Consider the following 18,103-nt stretch of genomic DNA (forward strand, 5'->3'; position numbering starts at 1 on the left):
GCTTATTCCTAATTCAATGGTCACAGTGACTTACATCATGAATGTTTTGAACGGATAAAGTGATCAAGACTGAGAAGAGTAACAAAAACAACCTATTTTTATAACAGAAATGATAAACAGATACAGATGGTACCTAAATGCATCATATTAAGTTTGCAAAAAGCAATCTAAAATGCTTACCCGACCAGGCTGCACAATTTCATGGTGTCCATTTAAGCTGTACTGAATTTGCATAAGTTTCTGAAAGTTGTCCTACAGAAAGACAATGGAAAGCATATGAAGGCCTGGGCTTTCAGGTTCAAGACCACACCAGCCACTGATAACAAGACACTTACTCCTTGCTTCATGGTGTCATTGGCGTGGTTGGCTACCTCTATAACAACAGCAAGGGCATCTGAAAGAGGCAGGAACAAAAGGTGCATTTAGTAATTACAATGGAAACAAACAGTTTGCAACATTAAGCAATTCCTGGGGACAAGATAGCTAGTTTATAGCAACCAACCTCTGGAGGAGCTTAGTTGACTGTGAGTAGGCAGTCAACTAAGGTTCAATGAAGGCAAAACCAAACCAAACCAAACAGCACCACCACCACCAAAAACCTGGTCAAAACAATATATAGAGAAATAATGAGCTAAAAGAAGACTCTAAAGAGACACTGTAGACCATGTTTATTAACAGTATGAATGTCAGGGTTGTTTTATGCTGTGATTTGATTATCCTATTCAAGTTTACAAGGATAAGGATGGGATTTCACCTGGAAGATAAGGACCATCCAAGTATAAACTATCTGGGAGAAAAGGATGGTGAGGGAAAAGGATCTTGATATAGGAAATGAAAATTATGAGAAATGACTAAGATCAGATCTCAGTCTCTTAATCTGATTCCAAGAGGCATGAATTAGAAATAGGGGAAATGCCACATGGAAGCATCCTAGATCTTAGGAATTTGCAAGTGTCATTTTGTGAGCTGGGTTATTAGCTTCATGGGCCGATCTGTGTTTTATTCTTTTTATTAACCCTTTGCCTTTAGCAAAGTGTTTTTCCATACTACAGCCTTGTTATCTTTGTAACTAGGTCTAAAGGAAAAAGTTTGCATTTTGTCAGGTTTGGGGCTGCAGTTATTCTCAACTCAAGGCCATAGTGCTCCCTTAGGGACACATAAACATGTGTAAAGACAATTTTTGGTTGTCACAATGACCAGGAAGATCCACTGGTCTTCAGTGGGTAGGAGGCAGGGATGCCAAATTCCACACACTACTCATTAGAAACCCACACAAAGATTATTCAGTACAATACGACAGTAGCATTCCCACTGAGGAAAACTGGTAGAGTGTTAGAAAGGGAAGCATCTCCTCCCGAGGCTGCTGTGGCAGTGACAGTAGTCATCAACAAAAGGACTATTAAATAAAAGACTGGCTGGGTGTGGTGGCTCACGCCTGTAATCCTAACACGTTGGAAGGCTGAGGTGGGTGGATCATTTGAGCTCAGGAGTTCGAGACCAGCCTCAGCAATAAGGTAAAACCTTGTTTCCACAAAAAATCCAAAAATTAGCCAGGCGTCGTGGCTCATGTCTGCAGTCTCAGCAATTTGGGGTGCTGAGATGGGAGACTCATTTGAGCCCAGGAGGTCAAGGTTGCATAAGCCCAGCTCACACCACGGCACCCCAGCCTAGGTGACAAAATGAGGCCCTTTCTCAAAAAAAAAAAAAAAATTAAAAACAACAACAACAAATCAATTTCTGAAAAGGGGTTGAGGTGTTTTGGTCTAGTTATTGTAATCTACCAAAGGACAGTCTTCCTGGAGGTTTCTGTATTCTTTCAACATGTATCATCATCGCTATTATTAAAAGAAAGCAGGTTTTCCTTACAGAGAGACCCCAACTATATATCAGAATTTTTTTTATTTTATTTTATTTTTTTTTGAGACAGAGTCTTGCTCTGTCTCCCAGGCTGAAGTGCAGTGGCATCATCTCGGCTCACTGCAACCTCCACCTCTCAGATTCAAGCAATTCTCCTGCCTCAGTCTCCTGGGTAGCTGGGATGACAGGCACACACCAGTATGCTCAGCTAATTTTTGTATTTTTAGTAGAGACGGGGTTTTGCCACGTTGGCAGGGCTGGTCTCAAACTCCTGACCTCAGTGATCCACCCGCCTCAGCCTCCCAAAGTGCTAGGATTACAGGTGTGAGCCACGGTGCTCCGCCATGTATCAGAATTTACGGCGCCTGGTACCCTCTTCACAGCAGGTATTCAAGAGGTTACCTTAGACACATTTCCTGCTTTCTGGCCTGCTGGAATTCCCAGTGGACAAGGGAGAGATGCCTTAAGATTTAATGGATGACAAGGCTGCTGCTGCTACTCGGTCACCTGGTCTCCCAAGCTCTACCTTCCCCACTCCATTCTGTGATTCTACTTTCCCCATGTCAGCCCTGATGTCTCTATTCCTTTAACTCTTCTCCCTACCTTTCAAAGTTATACTTGCCTCACCTTCCTTCACCCTTGGAGTCTCATCCACACTGCTCACCACTCTTTTTTTCTTGAGACAGAGTCTTGCTCTGTCGCCCAGGCTAGAGTGCAGTTGTGATCTTGGCTCACTGCAACCTCCATCTCCCAGGTTCAAGCGATTCTCATGCCTCAGCTACTGAGTAGCTGGGATTACAGGCATGCACCACCACACCCCACTAATTTTTGTATTTTTAGTAGCAAAGGGTTTCGCCATGTTGCTGAGGCTGGTCTTGAACTCCTGACCTCAAGTGATCCACCTGCTTCAGCCTCCCAAAATGCTGGGATTACAGTAAAGCCACCACGCCCAGCCACTGCTCACCATATGATTGCTGTGCCTCTGGCCATACAGTGGGCCTCACTGTTCACTGGTTTTCTCATCTGTCTTTGCTGTAGCATGTAATTTCCTTTAAATAAGCTCCTAATCTCTGACCCTGAATTTGTTTTATGTGTGAAATTGACCTAATAATTTACTTTCATTGAAGGCAGAAGTCCAGGACCCAGGACAGATGTTTTCTTTCTATTCTATAAGTTCCATATACAATTTGTATCCTCAAGAGAGGGGCTGCCATCAGGAATGCTCATTTTTCCTATCCCCCATTCTCCCACTCATCTCCAGTCCTACTTTTTCCTGCAAAGCTTCCCTGCCTCTTCAACCTTCATACTTTTCTCTGTCATCCAAATAATTCTGTCCTGCTTGGTGCACCCTTACTTTGAAGTCATTTGCTTTGTTCTTTATTTGATGGGTATTATAAACTTTTTCATCAAATAGATACGATCACTGAAGACAGGAAACTTGTCAGATCCCCAACTACAAACTTTTCCTTTAAAAAAATCCACCTTTAAAAGCATAATGTATACAAACAGAAGATGTTAGAGAAGTGAAATGATTAAGAGAATAAATAAGAATCTCTATCAAAGGGGTTAAAAATGTTCACTTTTTATTCTGCAAATGTAAAGGATATATAAGAATGTGATCAGGCTGGGTGTGATGGCTCACGCCTGTAATCTCAGCCTTTGGAAGGCTGAGGCGGGCTGATCACTTGAGATCAGGAGCTCGAGACCAGCCTGGCCAATAAAGTGAAACTAAAAATACAAAAATTAGCTGGGCATGGTGGTGCATGCCTGTAATCCCAGCTACTCAGGGGGCTGAGGCAGGAGAATTGCTTGAACCCAGGAGGCGGAGGTTGCTGTGAGCCGAGATCGTGCCACTGAACTCCAGCCTGGGGGACAGAGTGAGACTCTGTCTCAAACAAAAAAAGAACAAGGGATAGACCTGTGACATTTGAAAGAGGTTGTTGGGGTTAAACAGAAACACCCAAACAGAATTAATCTGTGTATATGTGTGTGTTATCTGCAAGAGAGGGAGAGAGAGAGATTGTGAGGGAGAGACACAGATAGGCAGACAGACACAGGAACTCCAATTATCCCACTAGCTATGAGTCCCTCATGATGTAATGGACTGTTTCCCTTAAGTACTACTATGGGTGAGGGAAGGCTAATATCCTATTGTTAAACAGTCCCAGAATAATATGCTTTTATAGACTCATCCCTGCTTTGTAGTTTAGTCACTTCATGGACTCATGATTTTGAAGCCTAAGGACCTTGCAGACGTTCTGGTTCAATCCTGTTTTTGAAAGACAAAGAAATGGACCTCTAGGGAAACTGAATATGGCACAAGCACAGAGTGACTGAGCACAGGAGGGCAAAGCTTCCTGACCTCAGCCACTACGCTGGCTCCCCCCACCGCCAGTCGCTAGAGGTTGGTTCTCATGCAGGGCTGGCTTTGGGTCTCCCCTGTCCATATAATCTCACCTATCCCCAGCACTGCTTTACTACTTATCTGGTTCTATGTGAATCTGCTCAAAATGGAGTTTTCAGGAAGGCCTCAAGTCTTTTTTTTGAGAAAGAGTCTCGCCCAGGCTGGAGTGCAGTGGTGCAATCTCGGCTCACTGCAACTTCTGCCTTCCGGGTTCAAGGGATTCTCCTGCCTCAGCCTCCCAAGAAGCTGGAATTACAGACGTGCACCACCACGCTTGGCTAGTTTTTGTATTTTTTTTAGTAGAGAAGGGGTTTCACCATGTTGGCCAGGCTGGTCTCAAACTCTTTACCTCAGGTGATCCACCCGCCTCGGCCTCCCAAAGTGCTGGGATTACAGGTGTGAGCCACTGCACCCGGCCTTCAAGTCATATGAATAAGAGTTTGTAACAGATTTTGTCATCAATATATTTTTACTTTCATCCCCTACCTAAATAAACATAATATAAAAACTTCTGCAACCACAAAAGTTATTTACCTTGAGTGTCTCTGTAATCTCCAGCATCTTCTATGAGATTCTTTAAATAATCTAGAAAAGAAGAAAAGAAAGTATTTGAGTACAATAAACCAGTGAGCCCCAAACACATATCTTTCTTTTTAATACTTCTGTTAGTCTTGCTGGTTAATATACATGCTAGTCCAACTTGTGCTAACTTGTGAAAAAATAAAGCCCTGAGATCAATTTGAAATCAAGACATAGCATCAGAGCTAGAAAGAATCTTGGAGGAAACATTGGTTATTTTAGACATGAGGAATCAGATTACTGAGCAAAGGATCTCACCCAAGTCACATAACCTCTTGGTGGCAAAGCCAGCATGAGAATTCAGGTCTTCTAATGCCCAGTTCAGCTTTTATTCCAACACATAGGAAAGTACCTTAATCTTGAGATCAGACATACATCTAGTATAAAGTTCTAAGGCATTAATCCAATCCCTAAAAGACTCCTGGATTTGTTCATCTAAGAGTCTAACAATGCTCAGGACACCAAGGGAACTCAATATATGTATTTAAACAGGTGGTTTTCAAATGGGGACAAATTTGACCGCCAGGGTACATCTGGCAATGTCTGGAGACAGTTGTGGTTGTCATAACTGGGGAAAAGGGGGTGCTACTGTGGCTAGTGGTTAGAAGTCAGAGATGCAGACTGGACTCGGTGGCTCATGCCTGTAATCCTAGCCCTCTGGGAGGCCGAAAGGGGTAGATCACTTGAAGTCAGGAGTTCAAGACCAGCATGGCCAACATGGGGAAACCCCATCTCTACTACACACACACACACACACACGCGCGCGCACACACACACGCATGCACACACCCGGCAGAGATGCTGCTAAATATCTTATAATGCAGCCCTGCAACAACAACAAAAAAATTATCTGACAACAGCAAAAAATATCAATAGGCCTGAAGTTGAGAAACCTTGGTTTGGATGAAGATAGTCTGTAAATAAGCAATGTGGTATATAGTAGTTCTTATAATACAGAAAAAAACTGAGGCAATAGAGGAACCTATATTTAATAAATCTTTGACACCAAGGACAGTCATGGAATTTCAAGGCAATACTTCCTTCTCTGTTGAGAAATGCTGGATGGTCTCCCATTACCTGTGAAATTAATACAAATTCCTCCCTGGAATTTAAAGTCCCCTGCTACATAGTCCCTATCAATTTTTCTCTCTCTCTTGCTACTGCCTAAAATGGGCCCTTTGTTCTGATTAAATTTGATTCTGTGCAACCCCTTAAACACTCCCCATGCGTCCCCTGGCTTCACACCTTTTGTCCCTAATTGTCCCTTTTTCTCGATCCCTTTCTCTGTCTCGCATATACAAATTCTACTCATATTCTTCAAGGCTCTTCTTAAATCCCACTTCTCTTACAAAATTTCCATTTGAAAGAAACATTTTCTCCCTTTGAGTAACACATGACACAGCAGTCTCACTTTATGCTTCTATTATTTTCTTTTTCATTAGACTCAAAGCTCCTTGTGAGCAAGTCATCTGATACATCTTTCTCTCTCACACAGCACTTATCCAGGGGCTTTGCACAAAAGGGACAACAAATGCTTACTGAATAAAAACAATTCACTTACTCATTCAAGACAGAGTCTCACCCTGTCACCCAGGCTGGAGCACAGTGATGCAATCATTGCTCACTACAGCCTCAAATTCCTGGACTCAACCAATCCTCCTGCCTCTGCCTCCCAAATAGCTATGACTACTGGTGTGTGCCTCCATGTCTGCTTTTTTTTTTTTTTCCCTCAGAGACAGGGTCTCGCTTTGTTGCCCAGGCTGGTCTTTAACTCCTGGCCTCAAGCAATCCCCCGGCCTTAGCCTACCAAACTGCTGGGATTACAGGCGGTGAGCCACTGCACCTGGCCAATAATATATTACTTTTAAGTTAGGATTGTATTTTAGTTGAGGTAAAAGGCAATAAATGCTGAAACCAATTCTAATGCCAGTGGGAACTGAGAAAATGAAAGGAGAAAAGGGGTGTTCAGAAACTGAATATATCTTTATCAGACCCAACTGCTAGTTAGTACTATTATGGAATAGATACAACTTCACCTCATGGATTTATGAAATCACGCTCAAAGGAACAAAGGAAAACATGGGTATCAGTGCCAGATCTTCAAACGTAACAGATGACACAAGCACACGCCCAACTGCTGAAACTTCGTAAATCTTTGAGACAGTGATCTAAGAGCCTGTGTGAGTCTAGACGTGCACATTATAAATATCCAGCACTGGCAATATGCCATGGTGAGATGTTATATGTATAAACATATTAAGCTTCCCTGCACCATGGCATAGGTTCTATCTTGCCAGAAACCATCGCTAGCAATTTAGATCTTAATCTGAACAAAGAGAGCATCCGCCCCAAATATAAAGGAAAAATGAAGTAGGCACACAAAAAAATTTAAAAACCCAAATTAACAAAACACATAAGATACACGTTACACTTAGCCTTATCTGGAGATGAAAATAAACTTATTCTCACTCTGACCCCACTCAGAATGCATTCAATATATTACATAAGCTGTGTTTTCTCAGTGCAAACATTTAACATTTCTATGGCTGAAAGTTGACAGGGTTGGGGAGACAAACTTACCCTCCCTATTAGATGTTCTCAAACCCTAAGCTACCTCATTAATCAAGTGATTTTCCTTAAGCTGTTAGTTAGCTGAAGAGTGTGGAAAGGAACACAGATTTACCTAAATATCAGACTCACGGCGAGTTCCTATTTTGTCTTAAATTTCTGTTCTTTAATACAGAAGTATACCAACGAAAACAGAGATACTTCTCTAAACCAAAAGGGCTACCCAGAAGATGTCCATATTAGGAAATTCTGACCTCAGAATCACCAGGCTGAGCCTGATAAGCTTCTAAGTTGCATTTTCTTTGCTTGTACTCAAACATGAACTTTTATGAACACAGTTTAAATACACTGAGCAGAAAACCCACCATTAATACGTTGCAACATCATGCTATTAATCAAGGAAGTAATGGAGTTAGGTTTACCCTCCTTGCCAATTTTTAAAAATTTTGGTCTCCAAAATTCAACTCTCCAACTTATTCATCCATCCATCCATCCATCCATCCATTCATCCATCCATCCATCCATCCATATTTTTAGGGCGTCTTCTTGCTGTATATCTTTTTGAGGACTTTTACCTTGGCAAAGAGAGCAGGACCAAGATCTCCTTAAACAGTTAAGAATCACCTGGGGCTTTAACTGCAGCATAAGAATGTGACTGATCACCCTGAGTCAGATGGGAGGAACAGTGAAACCAGTAGCTGGCTCCAGTGACTGTTATAACCCAGGTGAAACCCAGGAAAGGAGACCAGACAGACACGCCTATATTGGTCATAGGGAACCATCCAGTACCTATCATTTAGGACCTGGTATGCGGCAGAAGCTTTCCTAATAACAACGAAGAGAGCAGTCATTTCAGTTTGCCATGTTAGACTGGTAGTATTCTATGACCTTTCTGTTCCTGCCAAAACAAATTGAGCATTATTCAAAACTTCACTAATAAAACTGCCTCAAATGCCACTGAGGTTATTTTTATCAAAGGGAAAAAAAGCAAATGTTGGTTCAGTGTGTAGGTACACTACAAAATGTACTCTCTGGCCACCAGGTGGCATCACTGATTAATAAAAGTTAATGAACTCCATCACCATCACCCAAACATGAGCAGCAAAAAATTAACTGGAACACAACATACTATGTGCTACTTTCAGGGATATGCAAGTTACTTTTTTTTTTTTTTTTTGAGGAAGGTCTTGCTCTGTTGCATAGGCTGGAGTGTGCAGTGGTGTGATCAATGCTCATTGTAGCTTTGATCTCCCGGGCTCAAGTGGTTGTCCCACACCTCAGCCTCCCAAGTAGCTAGGACAACAGACCTGTACTACCATGTTGGGCTAAGTTTTTGATTCTTTTGTAGAGAAGAGGTCTATGTTGCCCAGGTTGGTCCTGAACTCCTGAACTCAAGTGATTCTCTCACCCTCGCCTCCCAAAGTGCTGGGATTATAGGTGTGAGCCATGGTGCCAGTACAAGTTAATTTTGTTCTCATATAAAATGCCCAAGGTCACCGGGCACGCTGGCTCATGCCTGTAATTCCAGCACTTTGGGAGGCCGAGGTGGGCAGATCACGAGGTCAAGAGTTTGAGACCAGCCCGGCCAACATGGTGAAACCTCCGTCTCTACTAAGAATACAAAAATTAGCCAGGCATGGGGGTGCATGCCTGTAATCCCAGCTACTCGGGAGGCTCAGGTAGGAGACTTGCTTTAACCTGGGAGGCAGAGATTGCAGTGAGCTGAAATCGCGCCACTGCACTCCAGCCTGGGCGACAGAGCAAGATTCTGTCTCAGGAACACCACCACCAACAAAAAATGCCCAAGGCTGGGCGTAGTGGCTCATGCCTGTAATCCCAGTACTTTGGGAGGCTGAGATGTGCAGATCACTTGAGGTCAGGAGTTTGAGACTAGCCTGGCCAATATGGTGAAACCCCATCTCTACGAAAAATATAAAAATTAGCCAGGTGTGGTAGCGGGCACCTGTAATCCCAGCTACTCAGGAGACTGAGGCAGGAGGATTGCTTGAACCCAGGAGGTGGAGTTTGCAGTGAAACGAGATCATGCCACTACACTCTAGTCTGGATGACAGGGCGAGACTGTCTCAAAAAAAAAAAAAAAAAGAGAGAGAATGGATGAGGACCCAATATATACTATATCTTGTTGGAGATCTAAGTTTTCTGTATAAGGGTTCCCAGGGAGCCTTACCACCACTCATTGATTACCTAATCAATAAATAACCAACTTAGAGCAGAAACTAGGCGGAAGTACTGTTAACCATTACTAAAAACTAGTCATCTGTGGGAATCTGGGACTTTTTGCATTCAACACCCAGTCAGATTCCTGGACTGTGCACTGAGAAATGTTTGGCAGCAAAGCACAGAGGAAATGAGTGTATAGGAGGGATAACATTCCAAAGTCAAGTGTTTTGAATTTGAGAACATGTCTTGCTTTGTATTTTTCAGATTTCGTCTTTCCTCCATAAATATGTAGTGGGATCAGCAACACATACAGAATTATGGGATCCAGAGAAAAGTAAGTCTACTCAATATGCCTTTGTAAAATTTTACGAAGTTTCAGATTTTGTGAGAAACAACCTAAAATTAGCCTGACTTGTGAAACAAAGTACTGATCATTTTTTATTTTTTTTTTTGAGACAGAGTCTCGCTTAGTCGCCCAGGCTGGAGTGCAGTGGCGCGATCTCGGCTCACTGCAAGCTCCGCCTCCCGGGTTCACGCCATTCTCCTGCCTCAGCCTCCCGAGTAGCTGGGACTACAGGCGCCCGCTGCTTCGCCCGGCTAATTTTTTGCATTTTTAGTAGAGACGGGGTTTCACCATGTTAGCCAGGATGGTCTCGATCTCCTGACCTCGTGATCCGCCCGCCTCGGCCTCCCAAAGTGCTGGGATTACAGGCGTGAGCCACCGTGCCCGGCAGTACTGATCATTTTAAATACCAAAAACAAGCATGAAGTGTCAAGTTACAAAACATACTGACACTTCAAGGCAGCTTGGTGAAGTGGTCAAGAGCCCTTGCTCTGGAATTAGAAGACGGCCAGGTGCAATGGCTCATGCCTGTAATCCCAGCACTATGGGAGGCCGAGGTGGGAGGATACAGCCTGGGCACACAGTGAGACCCATCTCTAAGTCTTTAGATGATGATGATGATGATGATGATGATGATGACAATAAAGACAGAAATGCTTACTCTGCCTGGTCCAGCCATGTCTAGTCGAGGCATGGGACTTTGGCCATGCCCCGTAGCACTTTTTTGTGTTGATATCCTCATACGTAAAATAACTAGGTTGAATAAGAATGAAAACTGTTTTCATTCTAAAATATCATGAAATATATTTTGTCCAATAATAAAATAAAAAATGAAAAATTTGAAAAATTAAATAATGAGGAAAACTTAAACTATGAACACCTCTTTGAGAAAAACGATTACTAAACTATTTCCTTGCTTTTATAAATGCTTGATTTGACTTAAAAACCATCCTGGGGTATATCATACAGTGCTTAGATATTCTATTAGCTCTTTAGTGCATTTAGTTTGTTTTGCCTATTTATATAAGTAGGATGGCAATACATCCTAATTTCCCCATATGATCTTGCCTTATACCTGCTGTCCAGGCATAATTATAAATACTGTCCTCTTTTACTTTTGTAAGTTAATGGGTTTGGATTATAAGTAACACTGATTAGTACCATCAGCTGCCGTGGCTCACACCTGTAATCTCAGAACTTTGGGAGGCCGAAGTGGGCAGATCAACTGACGTCAGGAGTTTGAGACCAGTCTAGCCAACATGGCAAAAACCTATCTCTACTGTAAATACAAAAATGAGCTGGGGGTAGTGGCGCACACCAGTAATCCCAGCTACTAGGGAGGTGGAGGCAGGAGGATCGCTTGAACCCAGAAGGCAGAGGTTGCAGTGAGCCGAGATTGTGCCACTGCACTCCAGCCTGGGTGACAGAGCAAGACTCTGTCTCAAAAAAACAAAAATAAAAATTAAAAAATAGGCCAGGCACAGTGGCTCAAGCCTATAATCCCAGCACTTTGGGAGGCCGAGGCGGGAGGATCACGAGGTCTGGAGTTCAAGACCACGCTGACCAACATGGTGAAACCCCCGTCTCTACTAAAAATACAAAAATTAGCCGGGCGTGGTGGCATGTGCCTGTAGTCCTAGCTACCCAGGAGGCTGAGGCAGGAGAATTGCTTGAACCCGGGAGGTGGAGGTTGAAGTGAGTCGAGATCGTGTCACTGCATTCCAGCAAGGGCGACATATTGAGAGTTCGTCTCAAAACAAACAAACAAAAATTAAAATAAATAAATAAACAAAGCATGCTTTCTTCCATATTTCAGATTCTTTCCTTGGGATCAAGGAGAATAATTTTTTTTTGCTTCATGATTTGTGACATAGAAAAAAACTACAGTTAAAAAAAATTCTAGGCTGGGCATGGCGGCTCATGTCTGTAATCCCAGCACTTTGGGAGGGTGAGGGAAGTGGATCACCTGAGGTCAGGAGTTCAAGACCAGCCTGGCCAATATAGCGAAATCCTGTCTCTACTAAAAATACAAAATTGGTAGGACATGGTGGTGTGTGCCTATAATCCCAGCTACTCGCGAGGCTGAGGCAGGAAAATTGCTTGAACCCTGGAGGCACAGGTTGCAGTGAGCTGAGATTGCACCACTGCACTCCAGCCTGGGTGACAGAGCTAGACTCCATCTCAACCAAAAAAAAAAATTTTTTTTTTAAGGCTGGGCGTGGTGGCTCACGCCTGTAATCCCAGCACTTTGGGAGGCCGAGGTGGGCGGATCACAAGGTCAGGAGATCGAGACCACGGTGAAACCCCGTCTCTACTAAAAATACAAAAAATTAGCCGGGCACGGTGGCAGGCGCCTGTAGTCCCAGCTACTCAGGAGGCTGAGGCAGGAGAATGGCATGAACCCGGGAGGCGGAGCTTGCAGTGAGCCGAGATCGCGCCACTGCACTCCAGCCTGGGCGACAGAGCGAGACTCCGTCTCAAAAGAAAAAAAAATTTTTTTTAAAATTATTTTTGAGTGCTTGATACATATCACAAAAAACCTTTCCTAAAGGGATGTGAAAATTTTAAATATAAATATATGAGAACACCAGTTTTAGTAAATGCTAGTTTTGTGTGTTGTAGTTTTTTGTTGCTAGTAAACTGATAACCTGTTTTATTTGATATTTATCCCTCAAAGGACATGATACACCACGATATATTTATTATGTGCTTTTTTTCTAAGTCATATTTATTCATATTTTTAGTCTAGATGTCTATTTTTAGTATTTGTACTGAAATGAAAATTTCCTAAAGGTACATTTTCTGATGTGCTATTTGCCTTTTTACTTTGACTATATTTTAAACTTTTATAATATTTTAATGTTACTATATGGTGCAAAGGTGCCTCAAAAGATAAAATAAATAAAATAAAATGAAAAGTGTCAATATTTTCATTTACAGGCTGGGTGCTGTGGCTCACCCCTGTAATCCCAGCACTCTGAAGCGGGCAGATCACTTGATGTCAGTTGTTCGAGACCAGCCTGGCCAACGTGGTGAAACCCCATCTCTACTGAAAATACAAAAAATTAGCCGGACGTGGTGGTGGGCACCTGTAATCCCAGCTACTAGGGAGGCTGAGGCTGGAGAATTGCTTGAACCCAGGAGGCGGAGGTTGCAGTAAGCCAGGGTCGCGTAACTGCACTCCAGCCTGGGCAATAAGAGTGAAACTCTGCCTCAAAAAAAAAAAAAAAAAAGAAAGATATATATTCCTTTATAATTGCTTTATTTTTCTGGGCCTACAAAACTATCTTTCCTCCTGTCTTCATTTTAGAGTTTCAATAAATAGCCGATTTTATAATTCTTCATATTTAGTTCTGATTCTATTTGTAGTATATATATTAATGTAGGGATCTTGATTGGTTTTTCAAATTATTGTTATTTTGAGATGGAGTCTCTCCCGTTGCCCAGGTGGGAATATAGTGGCATGATCTTGGCTCACTGCAACCTCCGCCCCCTGGGTTCAAGGGATTCTCCTACCTCAGCCTCCCCAGTAGCTGCGACGACAGATGTGTGTCACCAGGCCCAGCTAATTTTTGTACTTTTAGTAGAAATGAGGTTGTACCATGCTGGCTATTTTTCAAATTATTAATAGGTTATTCAATAAACAATCTTTTCTTTTCATATTGTCTTGGGTTTCCTACTTTGTCATACATTAGATTCCTATAAACACAGTCAATTTCAAGTTACTTCCTTATTCCATAAAGAATAATTCCTTTTATAAAAAAATCAATAGATCTATTCTTGCAGTGGTATTGTGTAACTTTAATTGTTGACACCTTAGAATATGTATGGACTGGCATTTGCCTCCCAGAATTATTATTTAACAATGTACATATCCTATTTATTTCTATGCACATCATCATTTTGACAAGTAATGATAAAACTCCAAAATTCGAAGTTAACTATAATGAGAATATGTAACGTCATGAATATATTAGAAGCTAAGTAAATGGTACTATAGTATAAGGTATCATTTTATGCACAAATGCTAAGACTGTGGCCTTCCTGAGGACAGAAAGTCTGATTTTAATTATTGTTATAGCCCCTGCACCTAGAACAAGATCTGGTATGCCTGGCGCAGTGGCTCACACCTGTCATCCCAGCACTTTGGAAGGCTGAGGCAGGTGGATCAGCTGAGAACAGGAGTTTGAGACCAACCTGGCCAATGTGGTGAAATCCCGTCTCTACTAAAAATACAAAAATTAGCCGGGCATGGTGGATCACGTCTGTAATTCCAGCTACTCGGGAGGCTCGGGTGGGAGAACTGTTTGAACCCGGGAGGCAGAGGTTGCAGTGAGCTGAGATTGTACCATTGCACTATAGCCTGGGCAACAGAGTGAGACTCAGTCTCAAAAAAAAAAAAAAAATTGCTCTGGCCTTTGGCACTAATTCTTCTGCTTCTCAAATACTCATTCAATTCTAGTCCTTGACTATGTATGTGGCCTAGAGCCACCTCTTATAGAGGTGGTGCTTGCCTAAGTTAGAAAATGTGACCTCAGGAGGGGCACAGTGGCTCATGCCTGTAATCCCAGCACTTGGGGAGGCCAAAGTGGGCAGATCACATGAGGTCAGGAATTTGAGACCAGCCTGGCCAACATGGTGAAACCTTGTCTCTAATAAAAATACAAAAATTAGCTGGGCCTGGTGGCATGCGCCTGCAGTCCCAGCTACTCGGGAGGCTAAGGTAGGAGAATCGCTTGAACCTGGGAAGTGGAGGTTGTACAGCCTGAGCGACAGAGTGAGACTCTGTGTCAAAAAAAAAAAAAAGAAAATGTGATCTTTCTGGGCTCTCGCATTGCCTTTCTGTGAATTAGAAAAGGTCCCTTTCCTGGGCCAATGCACCCCCTCCCTCGCCAGAGAACAAAACATGGCAAGGAAAGTGCAGGCTGGATTTGAAGCACAGGCAGACATCCTTGTCCAAGAATTATGTAAGGAAGCCCTGGTCTATCCTAGACTTTGACACAACCCTGGTCCTGAGGCGGCATCCCCACAGAACTCACAAACGAAACCCAACTCCAGGCTCATCCTAAGGTAAAATTTTGACACAGATCTCATGATAGATGGTATCTCCCTAGGTCCCTTTTTAATGGGATAGTCCAGCTAGGCATATCCAGAATGTCCTAAGGAGAGGCAAACTGCAAAAGTCGATATACACTATTTTGACTTGACTTGTCTGAAACTGCCTTTCTTTCTTCAATTTTTTTTTTTTTTTTTTTTTTTTTAAAAGACAGGGTTTCCTTCTGTTGCCCAGGCTGGAGTTCTATGGCTCACTGCAGCCTTGACCAACCTCGACCTCCTGGGCTCAAGCTATCCTCCTGTCTCAGCCTCCCGAGTGCCTGAGACTACAGGTGTGTGCCACCATGCACGGCTAATTTTTTTTTTTTTTTTAAAGAAGCGAGGTCTCCCTATGTTGCCCAGGCTAGTCTCGAACTCCTGAGCTCAACGGATCCTTCTGCCTCGGCCTCTCAAAGAGCTGGGATTACAGGCGTGAGCCACTGTGCCTGGCCTGAGACTGTTCTTCTTAGTGGATACTTTTTCTAGTAGCTGCCAGTTTATTAAGCAGGAATCTTAAGTGTACGGAAATGGCCTTGGCACAGTCAAGCTACACTTAAAAGAAGTTCTTACCCATATTTGGTTTGTACCACCCTGAGTATCAACAAGCAAACTTAGGTTTAGGGAGATAAGCACATTTTATTACCCAACAGCCAAGCGAAGAATAAAGCAAATATAAGTACCACAGTTCAAATTTGACTAAAGTTCAGTGTTTTCTCCAACTGAAACAGGTCCTGATGAGAGCCCCTGATTCTGACAAAAACTGCCAGAGAAACTTTAGCAACACATTCTGCTTGCTATAGCTCTGCCAAGACAAGTCCCAGCAACAGAGGCATTTGGCTACTTGCAGGAAATCTGGGTCAAATCTGCACTTAGAATTGGAAAAAGAATGGCTTTGTAGCAATGTCCATGGGTAGAAATCGGGGTATCTGCAAATCTGGATGGCAAAAAGAGGCACACAAACAAACCCATCCTATTTTCACTAACCTCTAGGTGAAAAATAGGATTTTCTCCCATCATAAATGGAGGTGCAAACCACAACAGTATCTGTGATATCTGTGACTTTATCACCACAGATATTTTTGTAGCATATTACAGTTGTGGCAGACATCTTACCCCTCTCAGCACTCTTCCCACCCCTACCTCAAAATCATGGTAGTTATTACATCTGCCACCAGATCTTATTTAATGCAGTACTAAAGAAGTACAGGCATTAATTACTACGTCACAATTAAAAAATATTTTATTACTGTGATTGTGGTATAGCAAAAAAAAAAAAATTTTTTTTAATAACTGTACTTCAGCCCAATTGGTTTCCCTTTAATCTTATGTAATTTTTTCAGCACTTAAAAAAAATTATTCTGAGAAGCGCTCATAGGCTATATCAGATTGCCAGAAGAATCCAGGCACAAAAAAATTTAAGAACCACTGTTCTACAGAGAAACTAAGATTACATTTAAAAGCTCTAAGCTAATAAAACAGGTGGATGAAATGTGCTACCCTTGATCTTAGCCAAAAGGCCAAGAAGTGATGATGAAATGTGCTTAGCTCATATGCCCTAAACACTTTCCATAGCATTAAAATATTTCATGGACGGCTGGGTGTAGTGACTCATGCCTATAATTCCAGCACTTTAGGAGGCTGAGGTGTAAGGATCTCCTGAACCCAGGAATTCAAGACAAGCCTGGGCAACATAATGAGATCCCATCTCTACAAAAAAAATAGAAAAAATTAGCTGGGTATGGTGGTGCATGCCTATAGCCACAGCTACTTGGCAGGCTGAAGCGGGAGAATCTCTTGAGTCTGGAAGGTTGAAGCTGCAGTAAGCCATGATCCTGCCACCACACTCCAACCTGGGCGACAGAGCAAGACCATGTCTCAATAAATAAATACATATTTATATGTTGTGGATACCTGGATACAATTTATTCAATACTATCTCTCAAAATACTTTGTTCACAACTACAATTAAAAATGAATTCCTTCTCGCCAAACGCCACCAAGATGGTGTTCAGGCGCTTTGTGGAGGTTGGCTGGGTAGCCTACATCTCCTTTGGACCTCATGCTGGAAAATTAATTGTGATCATAGGTTACTGATCAGAACAGGGCTTTGGTTGGCGGACCTTGCACTCAAGTGAGGAGGCAGGCCATGCCTTTCAAGTACATGCAGCTCGCTGATTTCATCCTCAAGTTTCCACACGGTTCCCGCCAGAAGTATGTCCCACAAGCCTGGCAGAAGGCAGACATCAATACAAAATGGGCAGCCACAAGATGGGCCAAAAAGATTGAAGCCAGAGAAAGGAAAGCCAAGATGACAGATTCTGATCATTTTAAAGTAATGAAGGCAAAGAAAATGAGAGACAGAATAATAAAACATCAAGTAAAGAAGCTTCAAAAGGCAGCTCTCCTGAAAGCTTCTCCCAAAAAAGCAGCTGCTGCTAAAGTTACAGCAAAAAAAGATGACCGCTGTGGGCAAGAAGGCTCCAGCTCAGAAGGTTCCTGCCCAGAAAGCCATACGACAGAATGCAGCACCCCCTCCAAAAACTCAGAAGGGTCAAAAAGCTCCAGCCCAGAAAGCACCTGCTCCAAAGGCACCTGGCAAGAAAGCATAAGAGGCAATTATAAAAAGTAATATGGTTCTTTTTGAAAAACAAAAACAAACACAAACAAACAAAACAAAACAAAGGCCAGGCATGGTAGCTTACACCTGTAATCCCAGTACTTTGGGACGCTGAGGCAGGTGGATCACTTGAGGTCAGGAGTTCAAGACCAGCCTGGCCAATATGGTGAAACCCTGTCTCTACTAAAAATACAAAAAAATCAGCTGGGAGTGGTGGCACATGCCTGTAATCCCAGCTACTTGGGAGGCTGAGGCGGGAGAATTGCTTGAACCTGGAAGGTGGAGGTTGCAGTGAGCCGAGATCATACCACTGCACTCTAGCCTGGGCGACAGAGTGAGACTCTGTCTCAAAAAAAAAAAAAAAAGAAAAAACACAACAATAACAATTAGGCAGACATGGTAGTGGGCACCTGTAATCCCAGCTACTTGAGAGGCTTTGGTGGGGGAATTACTTGAACCC

At 42.7% G+C, this 18,103-nt stretch overlaps 1 protein-coding gene and 1 pseudogene across 1 annotated transcript in view; one reads left to right on the forward strand and one right to left on the reverse strand.

Moving 5' to 3' along the window:
• The window catches only part of FGD6 (FYVE, RhoGEF and PH domain containing 6), a 136,335-nt gene that overhangs the window by 31,498 nt on the left and 86,734 nt on the right, over positions 1-18,103 (reverse strand). The window contains exons 9-11 of the mRNA XM_025402846.1: positions 4,796-4,846; positions 336-394; positions 181-252 (exon numbers count right to left, since the gene is read on the reverse strand). Coding sequence (XP_025258631.1) covers positions 181-252; positions 336-394; positions 4,796-4,846 — 182 coding nt within the window. The remainder of the gene's footprint in view (positions 1-180; positions 253-335; positions 395-4,795; positions 4,847-18,103) is intronic.
• LOC112634172 lies at positions 17,028-17,678 on the forward strand (annotated as a pseudogene).

Source organism: Theropithecus gelada, chromosome 11 (assembly GCF_003255815.1).
Source record: "Theropithecus gelada isolate Dixy chromosome 11, Tgel_1.0, whole genome shotgun sequence".
In the NCBI taxonomy this organism is placed as follows: Eukaryota; Metazoa; Chordata; class Mammalia; order Primates; family Cercopithecidae; genus Theropithecus; species Theropithecus gelada.